Source organism: Onychomys torridus, chromosome 12, assembly GCF_903995425.1.
Source record: "Onychomys torridus chromosome 12, mOncTor1.1, whole genome shotgun sequence".
Classification (NCBI taxonomy): Eukaryota; Metazoa; Chordata; class Mammalia; order Rodentia; family Cricetidae; genus Onychomys; species Onychomys torridus.
In genome coordinates this window covers 18762258-18787322 of record NC_050454.1, presented here as the reverse complement: position 1 = coordinate 18787322, position 25065 = coordinate 18762258, and the positions used below count along the sequence as shown (strand labels likewise).

Here is a 25065-nt window from a genome sequence, read left to right as displayed (position 1 = left end):
ATGCTGTGATGGCAGCTGTCAGATTATCTCACCACAGATCCAGCCTGTCAAAGGCTGTGTGGAAGGTGATTGGTGTCCTCTAGGTAAGACAGCAGAAGAGAAACTTTTCATCCCAAGAGCAGGTGAGCTTCAGAGAGTCACAAAGGTAGGGGTGAGACACTTAAAGCACAGAGGAAGATGGATGATAAATGGGAGAGTGACAAAGTGAAACAGCTCAAAAAAGATGGTCCCCGTGGGGAAGGGATCAGAAGACCCCTATGAAAGGTAAGCTACCCAGTTCTAGGGAAGAGACTCAGGACAAGCCCACACAGCCCACACTAGCCTCAGATTCATTGTGACTGTCTTGGGGTTTCTATTGCTGTGAAGAGACACCATGACCATGCCAACTCTTCTAAAGGAAAACATTTAATTGAGGTGGCTCACTTACACTTCAGAGATTCAGTCCACTATCATCATGGTGGGACATGGTGGCATGCCCTGGTGTTGGAGACAGACAGACATGGTGCTGGAGAAGGAGCTGAGAATTCTACATCTTTGATATGCAGGCAACAGGAAGTGAACTGGCTCACTGGGTGTGGCTTGAGCATATATTAGACCTCAAGCCCACCTCCACAGAGACACACTTCCTCCAAAAAGACCACACCTACTCCAACAAGGCCACACCTCCCAACAGTGTCATTCCCTCTGAGGGCCATTTTCTTACAAACCATCCACCACAGTGACTTCTCCAATGGTTGGGTTAACAAGGGAACACAAACCCCAATTGTTTCTCTGTATGACTTGGAGGACAGGGGACCAGGCATTGTCTTGACAGAGAATTGGTTGCTTGAAACTGAACGACGATGGGGAAGGGGTAGGGACTGATCATAGGAAGGATGAGTTTAATCTACAGCTCTGGTGGTTTTGGACAGCAGAAGGGCCTGATGCCGAGCAGCTCTGGAGTGTAAAGAAGCTGGCTGGTGGGGTGCAGGCTGTGAAATGCAGAGGGTGACATAACCCCACCTCAGCTGTTAGGAGCGTAGCTCTTCAATTGAGGAAAATCTTGGCCAGCTGAGCCTCGAGTCAGCAGGTGGCTCAAGCTCTGGAACCTCCGTTCTTAGCTTCAGAGCCTAAGATGTTCTAGTGGGCTGCCATAGCTGCATCCCCGCAGCAGGAAGATGAAAGGAGGTCTTAAAAGTATGAAGACGGGCCCAAAGGAGGGGACGAAACAGAGGCAGGTTGGAGCTGCTATCATGTCCTGCAGTGAGCAGCGTGAGCTCGCCCGAGAGAAGAACATGAAACAGCAGAGCGACTGAGTTAAAGGAAAGGGACGAGATGATGGGCTTTCTGCAGCCGTCTGCAAGCAAGACGGACTCAGAGATCCTGCAACAGAAGCAGAAAAAAGGCAAGCGAGAGAAAGGGCGGATCCAAGCAGCGGTGTGTCCAACCCTCCTGCCCTATGGCTGTGTGCCTTTGCCCCGAGTCTGCAGCGGGTTCCTTTTGCCTCTCTTTCCCTGGGTCACCCCTAAGGGTGAGGTTTTTGGCCCTTCCCGGTGTTTTTTAATCCTGTGGGGCACGCCCCCACAGTTTTAAAAGTAGCTTTGTACTTTTTTTTTTAAGTATGAAGATAGATGCTCCTCGTACACAGACCTCAGTGCTGTGGATGATTCCCACGCTCCCCATACAATAGGAAAACACGCTCAGCTAGAACAGGAGCCACTCGGAGAGGTACAGGCGGAGGAGCGTCCTGTGAGTGAGATAGCCCACTCCACTCACAGACTGCCAAGAGCAATGTAGCCACTGGGAACCACTCAAAAGAAGGGAAACTACTGAAATGCAGACAGACACCAAGCATCCATCTAAGACAGGTTGGACGCCAGCATAATCAAATTTTAAAAATAAAAACAAGAGCCCACAAGTTCAGCATACCTTCTCTGCCAGCCCAATAGTCAAGGACCCCAGAAAAGCATTTTCAACACTTTTTAAAAAATCTTTTCTTTTTTTGTCTCCTTGTACCCCACCCCCATCATTTTGGTTTGAGACAGCCTTGCATAAGCATAGCCGTGGCCTGGAAGTTGATACGCAGTCGCTGACCGTAGCCTTGACTTTATCTTCCTGCCTCTGCTTCCCAGATGCTGGAATTGTGGGTGCTATCATGCCATTTACACAGGGCTGGTGACCAAACTCAAAGCCTGGTGCGTGCTAGGTGTTAGAGGCTCACCCCCCTTTCCCTGACACTTTAGTGTACTTTCACTTTATTATATTCAATTATTTTCTTATTTGCCTTCATATTTTTATGTAATTTTGTTTGTACCTTTTTTTCACCACTAGAAAATCTTCTTGTCATTTTTCTCTTTTTCTTTTCCTTTTATGCCCACTATATTTCTCTCCCTTCCTCTCTCCCTCCATCTCTCCCTCCTTCCCTTCCCCTCGCCTCTGCTTTTAGTAGAAATTTGGGTTTAATTGACTGAGTTTTGGGTTGTTTCGTTTTATTCTGATCTATTTGGGGTTGAATTGAGTTTGTTTCAGTTCAGTTTTTTTGTTTTTGTTGTTTTTTTAAACTCACATTTTTATTTTCTGTTGGCCTCACAGTTTCCTAATTTTACTTTTGAACTTCATTATTGGAATCTCAATTTTTCCCTTTTCTTATTTCCTAATCCCTCATACTTTTCTCTTTACACCCATCATTTGCTTCTCCACCCCAGCTATTCTTCTTCATTGAATTTATTTAACCTTGCTTTGATTCTACCTTCTGCTTTCTGTGTGTGTGTGTGTGTGTGTGTGTGTGTGTGTGTGTGTGTCCCAGCCTCATACTAGTTCCACTTTTCTCTAAATAATTTAAATTTATAGCACATTCTACATTAGTTCTCCCACTTTCTGGCTTATGTTTGTTGGTGGTATGTATTTCTCCACCTTGTGTTTTGTTGTTGTTGATGCTAATGTTATAAGGACTCATCTCTTCACTTGAGCCGTCTAGAGTAGGCTTCTTAGCAAGAGGAGCCCCAAAGAAAACAAGAAGAAATATGGAACCAGCAGGTGCACAAATCACATCCCAGAAACACAAAAAGATTAGGGAAAAGTGAGGCAACATGACTCCGCCAAAGATCATAACTCTTCGACTATGGAATTTAAACTGAAATAGGAATAATGGCAGACGAGGGTTTCAAATGCTTCTTTTAAAAAATGGCAAAGACCTTAAAAAGGATACAAACAAACAGATTAATTTAATTTGGAACCTGGAAAAGAAATTAACATGGTGGGAAAAGTTAGGAAAATACATGAGAAAATCAGCAACAAGGAAAACTTCATCAAAGAAATTTAAAATTTGGGGAAAAAATAGACATGTTTAGGGAACAGTCAAAGGCACCACTAACACATTCTACCAGAAAGAAAAAGGAAGGGATGGAGAACAAGCTCAAAAGATATTACCCTCCAATCAAATACCAATAGTTTTAAAAACACACATGAGGAAAGCCATACCATCTAAGCATTCTGGAATACTATCAAGAAAACAAACCAAAGAATTCATGGAATAGAAGGAGTTGCTAAGATCAAAATTAAAGGCATCAAGAAGCTATTCAATTAAATTCTAGCAAAAAATCCCCCAAACCAAGAGAAACAGAAAAGCAAACACTAAATGCATCTAGAACCACAAACAGATACATGGCCAGAGGAGACTCCTCCATGGCATATTAGAGTCAAGATACAAATCTAAGAAACAGTGTTAAAAGGAGGAAAGTACCAGCTCACTCACAAAGATAAACAGATCAGAACAACATCAGCTCTCTCTCATTAGCTATCCAGACACGAAGAAAAAAAGGGAACTCTGCATTTCAAGCCTCAGAACAGATACCTTCCAATCATTATTGCTACATCATCAAAGCTCTCTTTTTAAGTTGATGTTGAAATGAGGGCATTTCAAGACAGGTACAAAAATAACACAGTTCATGGCAATGAAACCAGCACTGGTGAAAATACTTAAAGGAATACCATATGCAAAGGAAGAAAAAGTTTCCATCTTGAGATGCAGGAAAGAATGTGTTTCATATGTTTGTTAACCTATTGGTTAACAAAGGATAGAATGGAAGAAATCCATCATGTCTAACACAGTGAACCAGAAGACACTCCTCATAGTGGAGAAAGAAGAGAATGAACAATCCAACCAACCATAAAAACAACCAATAAGGAGGCCCAGGGGCTCCTAAGCACCTCTCAACAATAACCCCAAGTACAAATGGCTGTAGTGGTGTGGATGAGAATGGACCTGATATACTCTATATTTCAGTACTTGATTCCCAGTTCATGGAACTGTTTTGGAAGGATTAGTATATATGGGCTTGTTGGAGGAGGTGTGTCATTGGGGTGGGCTTTGAGGTTTCAAAATCCCATGTCATTCCCAGTCTCCTCTCTCTCTCTCTCTCTCTCTCTCTCTCTCTCTCTCTCTCTCTCTCTCTCCACCTCTTCCCTTTTGCTGATCAGGATATAAGCTCTCAGCTACTGCCCCAGCACCAAGCCTACCTACCTGCTGCCATATCCATTCCGGGATGATGGACTCTAACTCTCTAGAACCATAAGTCCCAAACTTTCTTTTATAAGTTGCCTTGGTCATCACGTTTTGTCACAACAATAGAAAAGTAACTAAGACACTGTCCTCGGTATACCACCAAAGACTGGTTAACTGGACTGAAAACTACATCCAGCTATCGGCTGTCTCCTGGAAACACTCCTCACTGGCAGACACCCACAGAGATTCAAAGGATAGAGGGCAATCTTATGGATAAAACAGAGGCTGAAAATAGGTTGGCATGGCTAGTCTGATATCTGATAAAGTAGACTTCAGACCAAAACTAGTCAAAAGAGGTAAGCATCACTACATAAAAATAAAGATAACAATTATCTTGAAAAATATATAACAACCAGAAATAGATATTCAGCAACTGTTGGAACGCTTGGTTTAACTAAACAAACACTAATGGAAATAAAAGGCCAGATGGCTACAGAGACAGTATCAGAGGATGACTTAATGCTCATATTCAGAGAGGTCACCCATACTCAAATCAATGAAGAAACTTTAGAATTAGACTACACCATAGGGCTGGAGAGATGGCTCAGTGGTTATGAACAGTTGGGTTCAGTTCCTAGTACCCACATGGTATCTCATAGTCATCTGTAACTACAGTTCCAGGGGACTGACTCCCTCTTCTGGCCCCTGTGGGCACATCCATGCATTCAGGCAAAACAGCCATATATGTAAAATAAAAATATTTACTTAAAAAAATAGAAGTATATAGGGCTAGAGAGATGACTCAGCGGTTAAGCATGGTTATTGCTCTTCATGAGGACCTGAGTTCGATTCCTAACACCCATACAGTGGCTCACGGCTGTCTGTAACTCCAGTTCCAAGAAAAATGTCCTCTTCTGACCTTCATGGACACCAAGAATGTAAGAAGTGTACAAATATGTGTGCAGACAAAATGCTCACGAGTATATAAAATGAATAAATCTAATTTTAAAAATAAGAGTATATAAGCAACTTAAACAGATCCAGAACAAGTAATGTGATTGGACTAATAGAGTCTCCCTTCTAAAAGAAACCTAGGACCAGATGAATGTATTACAAAATTATACCAAATCTTCAAGAAAGTGCTAAAATCTATGAACTCACTGAGACCGTGGCAGCATGCACAGGCCCTGCACAGGTTCAAGCCAGATGGTGTCCAATTGCTGAGACAGGGAAGTGGACATGAGCTTCCATCTTTAAGCAAGAAGCTATCTCCAATTGACATCTACTTACAAAGAAAAATTTCATTTTCTCCAATGGAGTCTCACTGGATATATTAGCCACACTTAAGGGCAGGCCCTGTGCCCAGCAGTAGATGAATAATACAAAACAAACTCAATGATATTTTCACAGACTTTTTGTCTCATATTGTTTGTTTGGACAATTTTTTGTCTCACCGGTCTTTCACCTGTATATTATGGTTTATATTATGGTTTCCATTCTTGAGTTTTTATGGTGGGTGTGTGTGTGTGTGTGTGTGTGTGTGTGTTGTCTATGTTTTGTGTCTGTGTTTTGCATTTTTTCTTTTTAATTCTTGTTTGGGATTTTGTTTGTTTATTTGCCTGTTTGTTTTCTAAAAAAGAGAAGGAAGGGCATGGAGTTGGGTGGATGGGAGGATCTTGGAGGAATTGGATGAGGGGAAACTGTAATCAGAATATATTTTATGAAAAATTTTTCAATTAAAAATAAAGTGCTACCACCAATGCTTCTCAAACTGTCCCATTAAAAAAGGAATAAAGACTTCCAAACTAAATTTGCAAAGCCAGTGTTGTCCTGGTACTAACATCATATAAGGACACAATGAAAAACAATTATTAAACCAATTTCCTTGATAAAGTTAGGAAAATAATTCCCAAAACATACCTGCACATCTCAAGGGCACATAAAGATGATGGTGGATTGTGACCTACTCGGTTGCATTCCAGGGATGCAGGAGTGACTCAACATGTGCATATTAATAACTGTAAAGCAGCTCGTGAAGACATTTAATAGGTGGCATGAGTTTAAAAGTTCATTGTAGCCAGGCAGTGGCGGCATATGCCTTTAATCCCAGCACTCAGGAGACAGAAGCAAGTGGATCTTTGTGAGTTCAAGGTCAGCCTGGTCTACAGAGTGAGTTTCAGGGCAGCCAGGACTGTTATACAGAGAAACCTTGTCTCCTCCGCCCCCCCAAAAAAAAGTTCATTGTAATCCCTGATAACCACTAATAACAAAAATTGCCTTCACAAAAAGAACAAAAGGGGAATTAACATGGTAGACCACTAAAAAAAAAAAAAAAAAATCAAACACAAAGGAAGACAGTAATAGAGCAACTAAGGCAATGAAAATAGAAAACAGATCAATTACGAACTGGTAGAAGTCCTTCCTCCTCCGTGATCAATTTAAATATAAACGGACTAAACTCTTCAAATAAAAGAAACAGTTTGTCAGAACAGACTTTAGAAAAAACGATCCAATTGTGTGCTGTCTACTGGAGACTCTTCTTAGTTCTAATACTGCAAAGTGTTGAAAGTGAAGGCCTTTGAAAAGACCACACACACCCTGTGACCAGAGAGAGCTTGTTTGCTAGAGTAATATCGGACAAAATAATAATAATAAAATGTAGGTCATACACTATTACAACAGACAAGTATTTTACATACTGATAAAATGGTCAACTAAACACAAAGGTAGAAGAATGATAACCACATTTTTTATGGAATTTTGCTGACTTCAAAACATGAAATAATCTTAACAGATTCGAAGGGGAAAATGGCAGTTTTACAAAAGCACTTGGTGATTTCAATACCTCACTTTCAATAGTGGTAGAATACTTAAAACTGTTCAATAAGCAACTACGGGAAACGAGCAACGTAAGAAAACAGACATCCAACACAGGGAAGCCACTCTTTCCAGCAATAGGAAATACACACTCCTCGCATGGGCCTTATCTCTAGACAGTGGTGTGTTAGGGCACACAGTGCACCTCTGCGCATTAGAAAAGATCGTGTCCTCTCAGAACACATAAGGATAAAGCTAGGAATCAATCAAGAAAACCTGAAAACTCATGAATGTCAGAAATTAAATATCTAGATAACCTGCCAAATTAGAACTCCTAAAGGGATGGGAGAAAATACGTTGAGATGGGTAAAACAAAGCACAACACACCAAAAAGTTATGGGAAGCAGTGGGATCAACAAGTGAGCAAAATGTGTGGCTACAAATATCTACACCACCCAAGAAAGACCTCCAATCCATGATCATTTGATAATATGTATGCATGCCTATAGATAGGACATGTATAGACATGACATATACATATTAATATACATATCAATATTAAAGTATCTTTAATATTAAGGAAATATTTTCCTTATGGTTCTCTTTCTATGATGGTTGTATGTAAATGGAAAAGCAGATACATAGGCATATCTTTTGGAAGGTACAAGCTATAAGGCAGTTCATCACTTATCTTATGCTAACATGGTGTCCATTTATCCTATATTGTCTTAAATATGGCAGATCATTTATAAATTTTTATTCAGCAGATACTTTTTGAGGTACTGCTCTGTCTGAGGCACTTGTTCACAAATGGCTTTGTCCCAGTGCCCCTGGAGTTCCCTCTCTGTTCCTGAATTTGGAGCCGAGTTCCCACGCCCTCCACAGATTGACCCCAACTATTGGCTTTTGAACTTTAAATCTCTAATTATTAAATGCAATTAAGCTTATGGTAATAGATTGTCTGACCTCACACACGCATTATTTAAAGTTTATTTCAGAGGAGGGGTGCAAATCTTAAAACCTGGTGGCCAGCAGCCACCACAACCAAGTACAAATTCTCTATTTGTCAAACTACTTCTGGTATATGTCCACACTTCGTTTTCTTCCTTTCTGGAACTCTGGTTTGGCCTTCTCACCCTAGCACTGTATTTGTTCTAAGACTACTTGACAGGATGCCTTTAGAACCCATTCTCACCGGACCTACCTACTGTCATTCCAGCCATAGACCATTCATCTAACTCAGCAAGAAAATGCCTCACACGCTACACAGCATGGCTGTGACAAGGTGAAGTCAGACCCCAAAGCAGTATAAATTTAGTTTAATGGCGATAGTAATCTACCCTCTCAGGTATGGGACTCTCGTGTTGTTTGGGGTGGGGGCTGATTATAAGAGTGGAGCCTGAGAGTGGTACCTAGTGCCCACACTGCCTGAACCAGCCTGGAAGAAAAAAAACAAACAAATAAATAAACAAAGAACAATACAAGAAGAGGAATAGTCTAGACGCCTTTGAGACCTCACTGCTAGGCTGTTGTAAAATATTAGTTAAAGATGTGTTACATTTGTTTATGCTGTGGAATTTTTGTTTAGTGATGCAAAGATGTGTTGCATTCTTTTATGTTGCATTTGTTTAACTCTCTGAAGCTATGTTACTTTGCCTGTCTAAAACAACTGATTGGTCTAATAAAGAGCTGAACAGCTGATAGCTAAGCAGGAGAAAGGACAGGTGGGGTTGGCATGCAGAGAGAATGAATAGGAGGAGAGACCAGGGAAGAGCAAGATTGAAGAATGAGAAATGGAGAGGAAGATGCCAGGGGCCTGACACAGAGTAAGAGTGAAAGTCAGGTATACAGAAGTAAGAAAAGGAAAATACCCAGAGCAAAAGGTAGATGGAATAAGTTAAGAAAAGCTGGCTAGAAGTAAGCCAAGCTAAAACCGGGCATTCATAAGTAAGTATAAGACTCTGTGTAATTTATTTGGGAGCTGGATGGCAGGCCTCCAAAGAGTAAGAGCCAAAAGAGTAAGAGTCAAAAAAAAAAAAAAAAAAAAACACTACAATAGGCAGTGATAGAGTCAGATTGCCTGTCTTTGGGTTTCACCTCTTCTCAGCAGACAGTGTCCCAGCTCTTGCTCACACTGCAGTAGCCCATGGGCAGTCTTCCTTTTGACACTGACTGTTGCCCAGTCATTAGCCAGATATCTACCCACCTACTCTGAGTTGCCCTAGCAGAGGCAGAACAAAGCCCATGGAAGGTTGCCTAGACAACCAAGTCCAGGCCCCTCCCACACTGCCTGGCAACCGAGGCCAGTCAGAGGTGCAGCAGAAAATGGATGAGCCTCCACAAGAGGCTCCAGATGGGTCCTTGAACCGTGGAAACCCAGGCCAATCCCCAAATAACCAGGAGACCTACATAGAAGGAGGAGCAGACCAGGCTCCTCAAAGAGGTTCTGAAGATGCTGGGGTTGGACCATCTGTGCAAACTGGTGACAAGGCATCCAACCAAGATGCTAATGCAGGATCTGGACAGACTTCAGAAGAGGCTTCCCAGCCAACTGACCACAGGTCCCCTGGCCACACTGACAGGAAACCATCTCAGCAGGTTGACCGTAGATCATCTGGCCAGGCTGAGAGAAGAACTTCTAAGCCAACTAATCAGCAATTGCCCAGCCTATTTGAGAGAAAAGTCTCCGAGGAGATAGAAGACCGAGTGTCTTTGCCATCTGGTGGGAAAACATCTGAGCAGGCTGATCAAGGAACCTTGGAGCATGGTGAGCACACCTTATCAGACCAAGCTGACTATAGAACATCAGGAAAGAGTCACCCATTCTACAACCAAGCTGATGTCCTGGCTGAAGATGCCACTGATCAACGTAAGTTTAGTGAAGGTTCAGAAAGGGGCTATGACAGTACTAGCCATGAAACAGAAAACCCAGCTGACTACCGTTCATACTACAAAACAATTGCCCAGGCTGAGAACAGGTCACTATCTGAAATCGGTGACACCAAAGAGGTCAAAGAAGCTGACTTCAAAATACAGCCTTGCACATTTGAAGATAGCCAAACGGACCTCAGATCCAAGGTTTCAACTGCCGGGGAAACCGAAAGTACAACCACTGTCCAAGCTTACACCCTACATGAAAACGAATTCACCAGTGACTCCCAGTCCTCGTACGAAAAACTGCCCTCCATCACAACCAAAATGTACTATTCCTCCAGCCAAGACAAATTTCAAAGCACAGAAATCACTACTGTAGGTAAAAGGGACATCTGACACCTGCCTGGGAGGTTAAAGGACAGGACAGGACCCATGGGTTTAGGAACAAGAACACGGGGGTAGAAAGATGCATGCTAAATCAGAGATGAGGAATAAACCCATGTAACGTCTTCTACAAAATATGTAAGTTTCAGGAAGGATGTGGAAGCAGAGGTATGTTACCTCCTAATTATCCTCAGGCCACTCAGGAAGGATCAGTGCAGCAGGAGTTAGGAAGCCAAGGGTTTCCCGTTCTGCTACTAACACATTGCCCATGTTAGGTTTCTACCATAGCGAGTGGTTTTGAAGTGAACTGGAAATCGCTGTGTGAGAGAAAGGATTTGAAGTAGAAAAGCTTAAGGTAACCTCCCACCAAGTTTTGAGGTGCTTTATAGTGCTTAAGGACATGTTGAATCTCTCATAGAACTGGCTCTGAGGATCGTAGGCAGTTAGTGGTTACTGGAACAGATGTATTTTCTTCAATAGTGTAACACTGGTAAGTTAGCCATGCTTCTGTAAATAACCTTTGACCCACACTCCTGTAAGGAACCCTGAAGGTCATTAGTCATAAACACACATGCTCACACACATGCCCCACACACACACACACACCATGAAAGTAGCATAGCCATATCTTCCTTAATTCTTGGTGTTAAATCCTAATTCTTAGTTTTAAATTTCATCAAATCTAGATCCCATTGATAAGAACAGCAAAAAAAAAATGTGCTATTACTTTTAGACTTATTTTTTTTAAAAAAGATAAATCTTTGGGGGAATATTTCAATTTCAGGATATTCAAACCGAAATTGAGCAAAGAAAGGGTTCTCAGAGAACCAGTAAAACTTACACGAGGCGGTTCCCTCCAATCATTTTTGAAGACCCTTATCAAGTTGCACTCCGCTACATGGAAAAGCACAACATTCTCCAGATATTCCAGGTAATGCTCTTAATGCTTAACCTTTCTTCCTGTATGGGCTTTAAACATGGTAGAAGAAATCTTCTGAAAAAGGGGGGGGGGGAGGCATGGTGGGGCAGCACCGGTCTATTTCAGCAATTAGTGTTTTCAACAAAAGGGAGTAGATGAGAAACACCAAGCAAAGGATACTGTAACATTAAGACCTTCAAAGGCATTGGAGACCATGAAGGATGGTCGTTGGGGAAGAATTTGGCCAGCAATTAACTTTTTAGTTTTAAGTAAGTTTATAAGAAAAAAATCAGTGGAAAAAAAAAAAAAAAGAGCTTTTTAGAGCTGAGTCTTCAAATGAGAGCAACATTCTTCCGAAGGAAATGGTAGAATTAATAAATCCCTTCCAGTTCCTGAATTCATAAATCTCACTGATTCCAGGGTTTAAAGTAGGAACTTCCTTTAGAGAGATTTCTTGAGCAGAATGGAGCTATGAGAGATTATCGCAGCGATAATGGGGTGGGTTTGTTGTTGTTGTTGTTCACCAGGTACAGTTGTTTTCACAGAACTATTATTCGACAAGCAACCCACATATCCACCTATAACAGTGTGTGTTTAAGAGTATCTGTTTTAGACAGATGTAAAATTAGAGCAGTTTGCCCCTAATGAAAGCACCCAAAATAGAAAAGTTTGAAGTAGGGTAAAGAGCAGTGGTTCTTAACTTATAGGTCCAGAGCTCTTTGGGGGTCAAACAGCCCTTTCACAGGGGTCGCTTAAGGCCAACAGGAACAGATATTTGCATCATGATTCATAACCGTAGCAAAATTACAGCTATGAAGTAGCGACGAAAATGATTCTGTGGTTGGGGGTCAGCACAACATGAGGAATTGTATTAACGGGTCACAGCATTAGGAAGGTTGAGAAACACTGATCCAGGGAAAGAATATAAATACCACACTCTATGAACACCACCATTCAAATTCTAAGTTGGTCACAGCTCCGTGAGTGGGGGATAATACTCAGACTCCTCATATAAAACAGGGATTTAAAATATCTGTTTTGAGCTGGGTGGTGGTGGCGCATGCCTTTAATCCCAACACTCGGGAGGCAAAGCCAGGCAGATCTGTGAGTTCGAGGCCAACATGGGCTACCAAGTGAGTTCCAGGAAAGGCGCAAAGCTACACAGAGAAAACCTGTCTCAAAAAAACAAAAAAAATATAAATAAATAAATAAATAAATAAATAAATAAATAAATAAATAAATAAATAAAATATCTGTTTTGTTAGGTCTGTTTTGTGGTGTTTCCTTCTTAAAATGTCCTCTGGTTAGTACAGTACAAGTGGCTAGGTTTCTGCCTTTAATCAGGGAACTAGTCACCACTAAACAGAAGGAGGGAACATATTTAGAACAGCAGAGTTTGGGGACTGACAAGATAGTTCAGTGGAGTAACAGCCCTGGCCTTTTGGTCTAAAAAGCCTAATGATCTGAGTTCAGTCCCTCAAATCCATGTAAAGGTAGGAGAGAACTGACTCCACAGAGCTGGCCTCCGAGCTCCCCACATGTACCAAGGCATGCACGCGCCACATACTCACACATGCACGCACACACACGCACGCTCACACACACATACATACACAGTAATACAAGCTTCCTGCATGTACCAAGGTATGCGCACACACACACACACATGTACATACACACTAATAATATTTTCTTTTAAATTTGATGATTCTATAATCTTTCAAATTAAAGAAAAAATAATGCTTATGAATGCAATGTGACATTAAGGAAAATAAATTATCAAATATGTATATTGTTCAATAAAATATATATGAAGGGGCTGGAGATGTAGCTCAGTGAGAGGATATGTGCCTCACATACACAAGGTCTCCAGCACTATAAAATCAATTGATGAATTAATTAAATTAAAAATTCCAAGTATATATTGAATACACAATTGAGTGGCACAGATACATTGAGAACATTTGAATATTTTATTCCTGAAATGTACCTGATTGTTAGTCCCTGAAAAATGAAATGTTTGCTTGCTTTATGATAACATTTTGAGTTATTCAATAACAGCAAAAAACATAAAGTCTGTTTCATAAATCTGATATATCATTCCTCATTTAATACTAAAACTAAACATAATTTTCACATTTTAAAGTCAAACATTTTGGAAGATCATATATGAATCCCCAGTGTTTTCTATTTCTATTCAAAACACCATTCTTTGATTCTCTTTCAAGCAAAAATTTACTGACTGATCATCTAGCAATATGACAATTCTCAAAATGCTTTACAATTCTCCCACCACCTCTTTGGTGTTGGAAACAACCAAAAAAAAAAAATATTCATTGCTCCTTAAATTAAAATTGTATCCCTCCAAATGCCTGACTTCATTCAAATAACGAAAGTAAGATGTTTCTTGGGGACATGTGAATGTCTTTGACATGACTACGATATACCCTTGGGTAGTGGGGAGCTGACTGCAAACCTCTCAGAACCAAAGCATGGTGCCTTGTGTTTTCTCTCAGCGTATCACTGAAAACCTCGTCTATGAAAAGCCAGATGACCCCCTGTATTTCATGCTCGACCAGGTACGGAGTGGGAGAGTGAACAGCCCTTCTATTCTCATTGTCAGAAAACGGCACCTACACAGACAGACGAACAAAGAAAGCCGGGAACAGCTCCAAGTCTCCGTGAAGGAAACGTACTGCAGCTTCCATTCGAGAGTTTTTATTGAAGTGCAGAACAAAGCTAGGGATGGTGGCTCACATCGTGAATGCCAGTGCTCATGAAGCAGAGGTAGACAGATCTCTGTGAGTTCGAGGCCAGCTAGGGCTACATAGTGAGACCCTGTCTCCAACTGTAAAAAGAACATCCCTGGCATCACAGAAGCCTTCCTCATCATGACTTTCCACAAAGGAATTGCTTATTTTGACCTTTGCAATAACTTGCTCACTTTTCTTTAAAATATTACTGCTGAACATGAATCGTGAAACACTTTTGTTTAGACCTGCGAGCTCTCTGAATTGAACCATCTATGCTCAGTACTGTTTTTGTCTTACCTCTTTTGCCCAAAATTATGTCTATGAGATGGATCCATCTGTTGTGCTCATGCATTTTCGTCACTCCATGCTGTTCATCGAGTAGAATACTATGGCTAAGCCATTCTTTTTTTTTTTTTTTTTTCATGGACATGCAGATTATTTCCCATTTGGAGCTATTACAAAAAATCTTGCTGTGAGCTTTTCCATTCATGTCGTTCAGTGAACGACACTGCATGCTTTAATCACTGGATTATAGAACATGTATTTGCTTAGCTTCACATGGAGCGTTTTCATTTTCCAACATGAGTGCACCAGTGTGCACCCCTCCCCACCCCCCAGCAGCTCTGTGGTTTTACCAGTGTTCACTGTCGCCACTGTGTTTAGCCTTGGCTGTTCAGGTAAGCCAGTAGTAACATTTACAGTGTCCCTTTGCCTTTTCCTAGCTGGTAGGCATTTGCAGGTTTTTCCATCTGTTTACTGACCATTTGGAAACACTTGTTTTTCTATGGTATTGCTTTATGTCTTACTCCTTAGCAACAGGCGTCTGTGTATTCTGGCTATGGAGTTTGGTTAATCACATCTGTTTTATCTGCCCTTCCATTCCCTGTTACACTTTCTACCTTATATCTTTTGATGAGCAGAAATGCCTAAGCTTAATATCAAATGGAACAATATTCTTCTTTATGATTATTATCTCCAATATCTTCTGTTGGAAGTTTCTCCCACATTTGACTATGGTTTCCTACATTACTTTGCGTGTGCGTGTGCGTGTGCGTGTGCATGGATGTGTGTGTATGTGCGCGCGCGCGCATATAAACTGAAGCAGAGTTTGTTTGTTCCCTTTCACATCTATGTGTACAATCTTGAATCAGTTTTGTATGTAATAGGGATTGGGTAAAGATTCACTTCTTTCCTTCATCTAGAAAGCAGCTCCTTTTAGTAAAGGCCATAATTTACACATTGTTCTGTATTTCAATCATCCCACATATTTATTTACACTTTTGCTACAAAATAAGACTCCTAATTATTCTAAATGGAATAACTCAATAGAGAAAGCTTGCCCACTTTATTTATTAATCTTTAAATATATCTCTGATCTTCTTGGACCTCTATTTCTGTACTAGTTTTAAGAATTATTCATGAAGTTACACAAACCTATACCTCCATGTACATACAAGCATACATTAGTAGGATTTGTGTGTGTGTGGTTCCCTTCACTCTCAGCTCAACTGGGTTTTTCCTTGGGGAGACATGGCAGCTTTAAAATGAGTGTTCCCCATCCTCCCTTGCCATCCATTTAGGTCTTAAGTTCTCTTATTACAATTATTGTTTGCATTCATGTTATGCATGCATTTTTTTGGCTTTTCTCGTGGGTATTTAATGTTTCGATGCTACTGTACATAGAAATTTTTTAAATTTTAGGATCTAACTAGCTGGCACATAGAAATACAATATTTTTGCTATTCTTATAGTCATTAGCGTCACTGAACCTGACTTGGTTCTAGCGAAGTGTTTCCAGTATTGAAGCATTGGGGGTTTCCTCAGACACACGCATGTCATTTGCAAGCAGTCTTTTGAAATTTCCAATAACTCCTCTTACTCCCTTGTCTTATCACATGTATTGCAGGTATTCTTTTTAATACTTCACAACCGTCGTCCTCTCCTCTCCACCCTACAGAGAGGCTGGTCCATTAGGGACTACATTAAGCTTGTATCCTGATTCTCCACTGGGATAAGCCAATGAAAAGCCCTGGATGAAAAGTAGGAATAAAAAAGAAAGGTGTGCTCAGGTTTATTCTACAGCCTTCTTTATTGAGTACATTTTGATCTGTCTGGAGGCATCTTATTTTGCATGACTATTACCTTTTGGATTCCAATAATATTCATATCCCCCCACACACACACACACCCTTCAGGCCTAAAGTTACTATCTCTAGCTTTAAATGATTACCTTGTTCCATATGACTCTCTATACCTATTTCATTTTTAAGTAACCCCTTTATGAATCACCTTCATAGAATTCTATTGTGAACATACAATCTGTTTTTCTGGTTGTTGTTTTGGTTGGGATAATGACCCAACCCAGCAAATGGGTTAGAAATCTCCAGAATAATTACTGCTGAATGGAAGTAACTATTTGCTCTTTCAAAAGGGAGAATTTTTTTCCCTTTTAGAACTTTTCAATCATACATGCAGAAAATTGCAGATAAAATTATATAGCCTGATTGACTAATATTAACTGATTGGGTCTATGAAATCACCAGCCAAGTTGTTATCAGAGGATGAGTCTTAAAGGACTCAAAGCATGGAGCAAAACACAGGAAATCAATGCAAAAGCATAGCTTTTTGTGGTAATTTGAATGAAAAGGGCCTCATAGGTTCATAGGAACTGACACTATTAGGAGGTGTGTTCTTGCTGGAGTAGGTGTGGCCTTGATGGAGGAAGTATGTCACTGGGGATGGGCTTTGACATCTCAGATGCTTAAGTCAGGCCTAGAGTCTCTCTCTTCCTTCTTACTACCTGGGGATCCAGATATAGAATTCTCAGCCCCTTTCTAGCACCATGTCTGCTACCATGCTTTCCACCATGATGATAATGACTAAACTTCTGAACTGTAAGCCAGGTCCCAATTAAATGTTTTCCTTTATGAGAGTTGCTGTGGTGTGGGGACCCACAGAGACACCATGGTGTGGCCTTATTTCATATTGACTCAAGGTCAGAGAGTCCGAGTTTATTTTGCCCTGCAAGGCTGCATAATAGAATGTTTTGGTCAAATGCATGATTACCAGGTGTCTTATACTTCAAGACCTAATTACAGGATATTTTGCCATAAGTCGTGGCTACTAGATTTTTTGAGAATTAATTGTTTACACTTGTCTGTACTTTGTACCTTAAACTATCATGTCCTAGAAAGAGGAGGAGGTCTTTTGCCTGTCTCTGCTTGTGTATAAAAAGCCCATGAGGAATAAACTTGGGGCAACTGTGGTATTGACCCAGAGCCCTCCCGATGCTATTCTGTGTATCTGTCTTTTTCTTTTACATCACCTATTTTTCATATCTATTACTTCTTAATCCTCACTCCTCCCTTCAAGGATTGCTCAATAGTCAGGCAGGACCCAACACTGTAGACATGGTGTCCCTTCACAGCAATAGAACCATGACTAAGACAGTTTCATTGAAGTGAATGCAAAGAGCACATTCCACAGAGCAGAGTCAGTCTCAGGCAAATGAATGGCTCATGAGCCGCCTTGTTTCTAGTACAGGGGCTTTTAATTATAAAGGGGATGGGAAGGGTTCCCTGAAGGAGTGAGTATTCCTTGGACTGACCTAAGTTATATAACCTCATCCTTATTGAGCATGTGCTGACCATCCCATAATCCTCTCTGTTACAGTGAGAAAATGATATGCTGTTCATATACTGTAGCCCCTAAGTTCTTTATGACATCCCAAAGTGGCCTTGGGACACTCTATTTCTTTCATATACTTGTGTGTCTCCTTGGGAATGCCCTCCTAGGTTTACTTTCTAAATGTGGTGTTATTTTTCCTGTTCATTGGACGAGGCCATCATATAAGCCATAGAATAATCTCCAGGGGATAATATAGGAATGCCTGAAGGGCAGTCTTTTTTTTTTAAGATTTATTTATTTATTTATCATATATACAGTGTTCAGGCCAGAAGAGGGCACCAGATCTCATTAAAGATGGTTGTGAGCCGCCATGTGGGTGCTGGGAATTGAACTCAGGACCTCTGGAAGAGCAGCCAGTGCTCTTAACCTCTGAGTCATCTCTCCTGCCCCCCACCACCTTTTTTTGTGGGTGGGGGGGATGAGACAGCATTTCTCTGTATAGTTTTGGTGCCTGTCCTACAGTTCACTCTGTAGACCAGGCTGGCTTTGAACTCACAGAGATCCACATGGCTCTGCCTCCCGAGTGCTGGGATTAAAGGCATTCATCACCACTGCCTGTGAGGGGCAGTCTTGTCCATTGCTAGGTTCTAGAGTTAACCTTAAGACTCACAGTCCGACTTTCTCCCCTCAAAATCAAGAGACATCATGTTGCCAGCTCCTCAGAACTCAACTTTGTGCCTTACCCTTTCTCTACACAAAATGTCAAATCCTTTAAAGTTTTAATATGAAAGGAATTAAGTATGTACGGATTACTTGAGAGCTTTCTTCTTTGATCAGCAACCTGCTAATGAGATCCACTCATAGGATTTATGTTGTCATTCCTGTTTATTTGTGAATTCTCTATTCTGAGTTAGACATCAGTGAGCCCACGTGGGTTGTTGTGACTGATACTACTGTAACATAGAGTTACACTAATTTCTTGACACACCTACACATGTATTTCTAATGGTTACATATCCAGACATGGGATTGCTGAGACATAGGCTAATGCCATAAATTCAGCTTTAACTTTTTTACATTTTATTTATGATGTGGTGTGGTGTGAGGGGTGGTGTGTGTGTGTGTGTGTGTGTGTGTGTGTGTGTGTGTGTGTGTGTGATGGGTACCATGTATCATGAAGTGTGTGCAAAGGTCAACCTGCATGGATCAGGTCTTTCAACCCCTCCTCTAGGGATCCCAATTATATGCACTTTGGGTCACTCAAAGTTGTCCTCCTGCTTACTTGAGACCTGGTTAAAAAAAAATAACTGGAATCCCCATAGTTGAATTTAGTGTCTGGAAAGATCAGCCAGAGAGGTCTCTGGAACACTGAGTTCTTCCCTGCTCACAATTGAAAGACAAAATGTTAGTGCCATTGGGAGAGAAGTTAAAAGGTGAGAAGATGATTTGATCGTGGTCAGCTGAGCTTCAAATTCAGGGTAAAGCCACAAACAAAAGTGTGGAGAAGCTGATGCAGGCACGCAGCTCTTCCTCCTTTCCCATTGCTTCCTAAGTCCCCTGTACCATTCTTTGTCACATTCCTCTTCCCAAACTGTGATCTTGGGCATCACAAAAATGCCCCACAGGTCAACTGAAAACATCTCTCCAGGGTTCTCCTCCTCAACCCTGAGACCTTTGACACTTCTCGCCTTCCACTCCAGTTAGTCCCTAACCTTCCTCCATCCCTAGTGACCACCTTGTTCCTAGACAGGTGTCCATCCTGTGGGTATTCTCCAAGATTTAGTCTTCTCTGTAGGCCTGCTTGACTGTCTCCACACTAATCATAGAATATTCACCTGTCTCTGGCGGCTGACTCTATACAATTCCCAAGTCCTCACATCCCACAGTTATCTCTCAGGGCTTGAAATATATTGTTCCATGCCTTCTCAGCTCTCAGTTCCTACTGAGAAGTCCATTATAGTTAGGAATAACTTGCCTTCATAAGTTGATATCTTTCCCCTGCAACTCAGCCTTCAATTGTCTTTTTCTGCTCTTTGCTCTAAGAATTTTAGTTATAATGTACTGTGGAGAAATCATTTTCTGGTTATGCTTATTTTAAATGACTCCTACACTTGAATGTCCATCTCTTTTCCTATATTTGGGGACATTTCTGCTCCAATTTCATTGAATTAGTTATTTTTCCCTAAAGATATTTATGCTTACATGAGTGTGAGTGTGTGTGTGGGGGGGATGAGGGTGTCCATGAAAGACATAAAAAAGATGTAGGATGCCCTGAAACTGGAGTTTGAGAGGTTATGAAGTGCCTAACGTGGGTTCTGGGAACTAAACTTGGTTCCTCTGGAAAAGCAGCAAGCTCTCCTAACCAGAGAGCCAACCTTTAATTTTTCATCTCAGCTCTTTCTTCTACACCATGGGTTCTGAGGTTTGGTCTCTTGATCACATCCCAAGGTTCTTCAAAGTTATGGTTATATTCGTGTGTGTATTTTTTTTCTTTATGGCTGTCTGAATGTGGAATTTCCTCAACTTGTCTTCAGTCATATCATTCCCCCTCAGACAGCAGTAATAAAAGCAATTCAAAAGAGATTATATATTTAATTGTAGCAACAACAACCAAAAAGTAAAACAAACAACAAACAAAAACCCCATGGAAACATGAATGAATGAACTGCACTCCAATAAGGTTAGAAGAGAACCAAACACCTTCAGGATGAGCTAAGAGTCCAAACAGTGTCAAAGCTAGAGGGATAAATAACTAGGTAGTTTAAAAAGAAGGGAAGAGGGAAAAGGAAAAAGAAAAGGAGCATAGAAAAAAAGAAATGAATGTAGAATAAAATTATAAGAAACAACAGAATACAATATGATAAACACAAAGGAGTGGAGTGTGGTAGTTCAAAACTGGAATCCCAATGCTTGTAAAACCAAGGCAGGAGGATTGCTGTGAGTTTGAAGATAGCCTGGCTATGTAGTGAATTCTAGGCAGCCCTGTGTAAAAACAGACAGCAGACAGACTGACTGACAGACAGACAAGATGACACATGAAGCTCACTAATTGGGCTAGGCTAGATGTCCAGTGAGCCTAAGACAGTGGTTCTCAGCCTTTCTAATGCTGCGGCCCTTTAATAGAGTTCCTCATGTTGTGGTGACCCCAACCATAGGATTATTTTCATTGCTGCTTCATAACTGTACACACACACACACACACACACACACACACACACACACACTCAAGGCCATGGATTTGAGACGGAGTAAGAAGGAGGACGTGGACAGAATTGGAGGGAGGAAAAGGAAGGAAGAAAATGATATTATATATTAATTTAAAAAATGAATGAAGTCATTTCTATTTGGTTGTTTTTGGTATTTCCATTTCTGCCATTTCCTGTGTTTTTTTTTTTTCTTTTCTTTTCAGTGTACTTTTTGTTTCCTAGACAAAGATCTCCTGACTTTAAAGGCCCTGTTTTGATCAGCTCAGCAATAAGATGATCTCTGAGTCATTATCTACTATGTTTCCTGCTTGTGGTGGATGGCATTTTTAGGTGTCTGTAAGATCATTTTAGACAGTCTTGAATGGTGTGAACATAGTGTGCAGACTGAGTTCTGCTATCGTCCTTTGGTGAATGCTGGGGGTTTGGGTGGCTAGTAACGTGCTGACGAACCCTGAGTTCTAGCTTGTCTTTTGTGATTGATGTCTTACCTCCAATCAAATGCTCAAGCGTGGGCTACACTACTTTGATCTGTCCTGTGAGTGCATGTTTCTGGGATCCAGTGGAGGTTTATGCATGGGGCTCACAAACACAATGAAGGAATCTTCTCTTATGTACAGTGTGTGTGTGTGTGTGTGTGTGTGTGTGTGTGTGTGTGTGTGTGCAGTTATCTGTGAGAACATGGGCATTGTGGGTTCCCTGGAACACATGCGGAGGTCAGAGGTCAACTTGGAGTGTCATCCTTCACTTTCCACTTTGTTTGAGACAGGGTCTCTTTATTGTTTGTCTGCTGACTATACCAGGCTAGCTGGCTCTGAGTGTCTGCTCAAATTTTCTTTTACTTTTTTTTTTCTTTTTGGTTTTTGAGACAGGGTTTCTCTGTGTAGCTTTGAGCCTTTCCTGGATCTCACTTTGGAGACCAGGCTGGCCTCTGCCTCCCAAGTGCTGAGATTAAAGGTAGGCATCACCACTGCCCAGCCTGCTCAAATTTTCTCTACCTCCCATATCCCTGTAGAAACACTGTGATTAAAAATGCTCCTGCCACACCCAGCAGCAGTGACGCACACCTTTATTAATCCCAGCACTCAGGAGGCAGAGCCAGGTGAATTTCTGTGAGTTCGAAGCCAGCCTGGTCTATAGTGCGAGATCCAGGAAAGGTGCAAAGCTACACAGAGAAACCCTGTCTTGAAAAACCAAAAGGAATAATAATGCTCCTGCCTCACATCTGGCTTTTGTACTCAGACCCTCGTGTTATACAGCAAGTACTTTTACTTTTCCCCCTCTCCTCAACCCCTGAATAGAAATTTTATCACTGAAAACTGAATTAGAAAAATCATTTTGAGGGCTGAGAAACTGCTTGCCACGTAGGCATGAGGACCTGAGCTTGGTCCCTGGCACCCACATAAAAAGCCGTCACCCTTTGTTTTTGGTGTCTTAAGCCGATGGTTCTCAACCTGTGGGTCGTGACCCCTTTGGGGGTTCACCCAAGACCATTGGAAAACATAGATATTTACATTACGATTCATAGCAATATCAAAATTACAGTTAAGAAAAGTCTCCTAGAGCTGTGGTTACAGGCAGTTGTGAGCCCCCAGACTAGGGTGCTGGGAACAGAACCCCAGTCCTCTGCAAGAGCAGTGTATGCTTCTAACCACTGAGCCATCCCTCCAGCCCCTGTCTCTCTATTTTGTAATGGTTTTATCTGGAGATGACACCATGCAGCCTTAATTTGTGGGGTCTAAATTATTTGTACTTGCTCCGCCCAAGGGTTTCTGTGTTTTAAACTGAGACATACTTTAACTCCCACAAAGATGTAGTAATTCTGAGTAGACGAAAATTCCCTTTTCTTCTTCTCCTTAGGTACAGGAGATGATCAGATACAGAGAACAGCGGCGGAGCTTCTGAAGACGAGCTTCTCGCCAGCCTCCCGTCCTCTGTCATCAGTGGCCGCTCTGCGCTCTCACTCGAGAAATGTGTTTTCAGTAGGCATTGGGGGTGACTCTGCCTACATGTGTTCTCGATTTTTAGGTCAGAATACATAGGGTACCTTTGTAAATTGCACATAAGTGTTAGAGATATCTCTGGATAACCGCACAAAATATACACATTATGGCTACCTGTGCATTGGCATTTCAATCCTTGCTCCCACAAAGCCTGAACTAGAAGAGGATCAGGTCTCAAAAGGGACAAGAGACAACTTGTAACTATTCTCAACTTCTCAAGGAACATGAGAACCTCACCCAGCTCTACGCTGCTCACGAAATTCCAATCAGAAAATGTGTGGGAAACATTTTTATTCTTTTAACAGATGATTATTAGGATTAGCGATATTTCATATTAACAGCAACCTAATATTTAGAACTATTTTCCTCTTTGTCACTGCCTGCCATTGGTGAATGAGATTTTATCTTCTACTAGTTTTTAGCCTACAGTAAAGCTCGGACATGTTTTACTACCCTGTACACATCTGTGCAGGTGAGGCAAAAATGTCACTTCCTCATCACCTTTATCCTCTAAAGAAATCTGTATCATGTGGACTGTGCTACCGGTCCAGCTGGTACTTCACAGCCAAACGCTTTAACACAGTCTAACCTGGTATGAGAATATCTGGTCAGAAATCATACTTGAGATGATTATTTGAGTCTATTTTTGTATGCCGAACATTTTAAAACTTTTCTATGCAAACAATGGGGCGGACTTGACTCTGTATTTTTAGCTAATGATGTGGGAAGATCATGTGGCTGTATTGCAATGAATTCTGCTTGTTTGACATTCACACACAAATTCTGCTGTCCTGTCTCTGACGTTTATTTCTCATAATTATACCCCAAACATTCCTGTCTGCTTTCAAGATTATTTAGCTTTGCCTTTAAGTTGTTCATGAAATGTGCATGTGTTCAAACTCAATAAATGTTCTCTATGCAGATAAAGATACTGCCTGCTGATGTCAGCCTGGAAGATGAGCTGAAAGCTGATTGACAAGCGGGAACCTATGGAACAAACTAGAGTGATGTAAACTAATTGGGCGGTCAAACAAAATAACCTAAGGACTGAGAGGCCATTCCTATTACTAGTGACAGAAATATGGAGTATTAGCCGTGGTGTATTAGTGTTGAATCCATGCCAGGTTGGTGCCGCACACTTTTAATTCTAGCATTTAAAAACCAAAGAAGGATAATCTGAAGTTCAAGACCAGCCTGGGCTATGTAACAAGATGATCTCAAATATGAAAGGAAACAAAAAGTCGAAGTGCATAAAAGCACTTTCCTCAAAAGCTGGACAACCTGAGGTCAACCCCTGAATCCCACAGTCAAATGAAGGAACTGACTCTGGGGAAAAAAGTTGTCCTCTGACCTCTACATTGTCAGTGCAGTGCACATGTCCCATAATGTCCTCCCCGACACCACCATGCCCTCACCACACATGCATCATACACATGCCACACACAGACCTTCACAGCAATAATAATACTAAAGAAAAAAAAACAGTGTTAAATCATTGAATTTAGTTCATGTTTGGCCCAAGTATTAGCAAGTTTTCTGAAGTTTCTAGAGGCAGAACACCTCAGATCCAACCTCTCCGGCAGCTGCAGCTCCAGCCTTAGGATGTCTCAGATGCCTTTCATCACTGTCGTCCATTTGTGACCTTCCATAGTCAGGCAGTGGACCAAAGGGGACCAGCTGACTGTGATTCCTTCTGCACGTAGTTACCTGAGAAAGAAGAAGAGGTACACTTCACACGCAGTGACTCACTCGGGCTCTCTCCACAAAGGCATCCAGAGCAGATCAACCAGCAGGAGTCCCTCAGTAGCAGGAAGTAGTCCCTCACAGGCCAGAAGCAAACACTCAACGTGGGAATCTGAGAGCAAGCAGCTATGCAGCAGAAATGGGTTGGGTGGGCAGGGGGTGCTCGGAATCGGCCCTTTATGAGTAAAATGCAGAGAAAGTCTCAGTGGATAGTAAACTGAGATTGAAACGTGCAGTTTATTTTATTTTATTTGGGTTT

At 41.3% G+C, this 25065-nt stretch overlaps 1 protein-coding gene across 1 annotated transcript; it reads left to right on the top strand.

The window, feature by feature from the left end:
- The first annotated feature begins 9544 nt into the window (after positions 1-9544).
- Positions 9545-22965, top strand: Tex55 (testis expressed 55). Its single transcript, XM_036204103.1, has 4 exons — positions 9545-10549; positions 11343-11489; positions 13994-14056; positions 22921-22965. Exons 1-4 carry the CDS (start codon positions 9545-9547, stop codon positions 22963-22965), a joined length of 1260 nt encoding a protein of 419 aa, XP_036059996.1.
- Positions 22966-25065: the final 2100 nt, after the last annotated feature.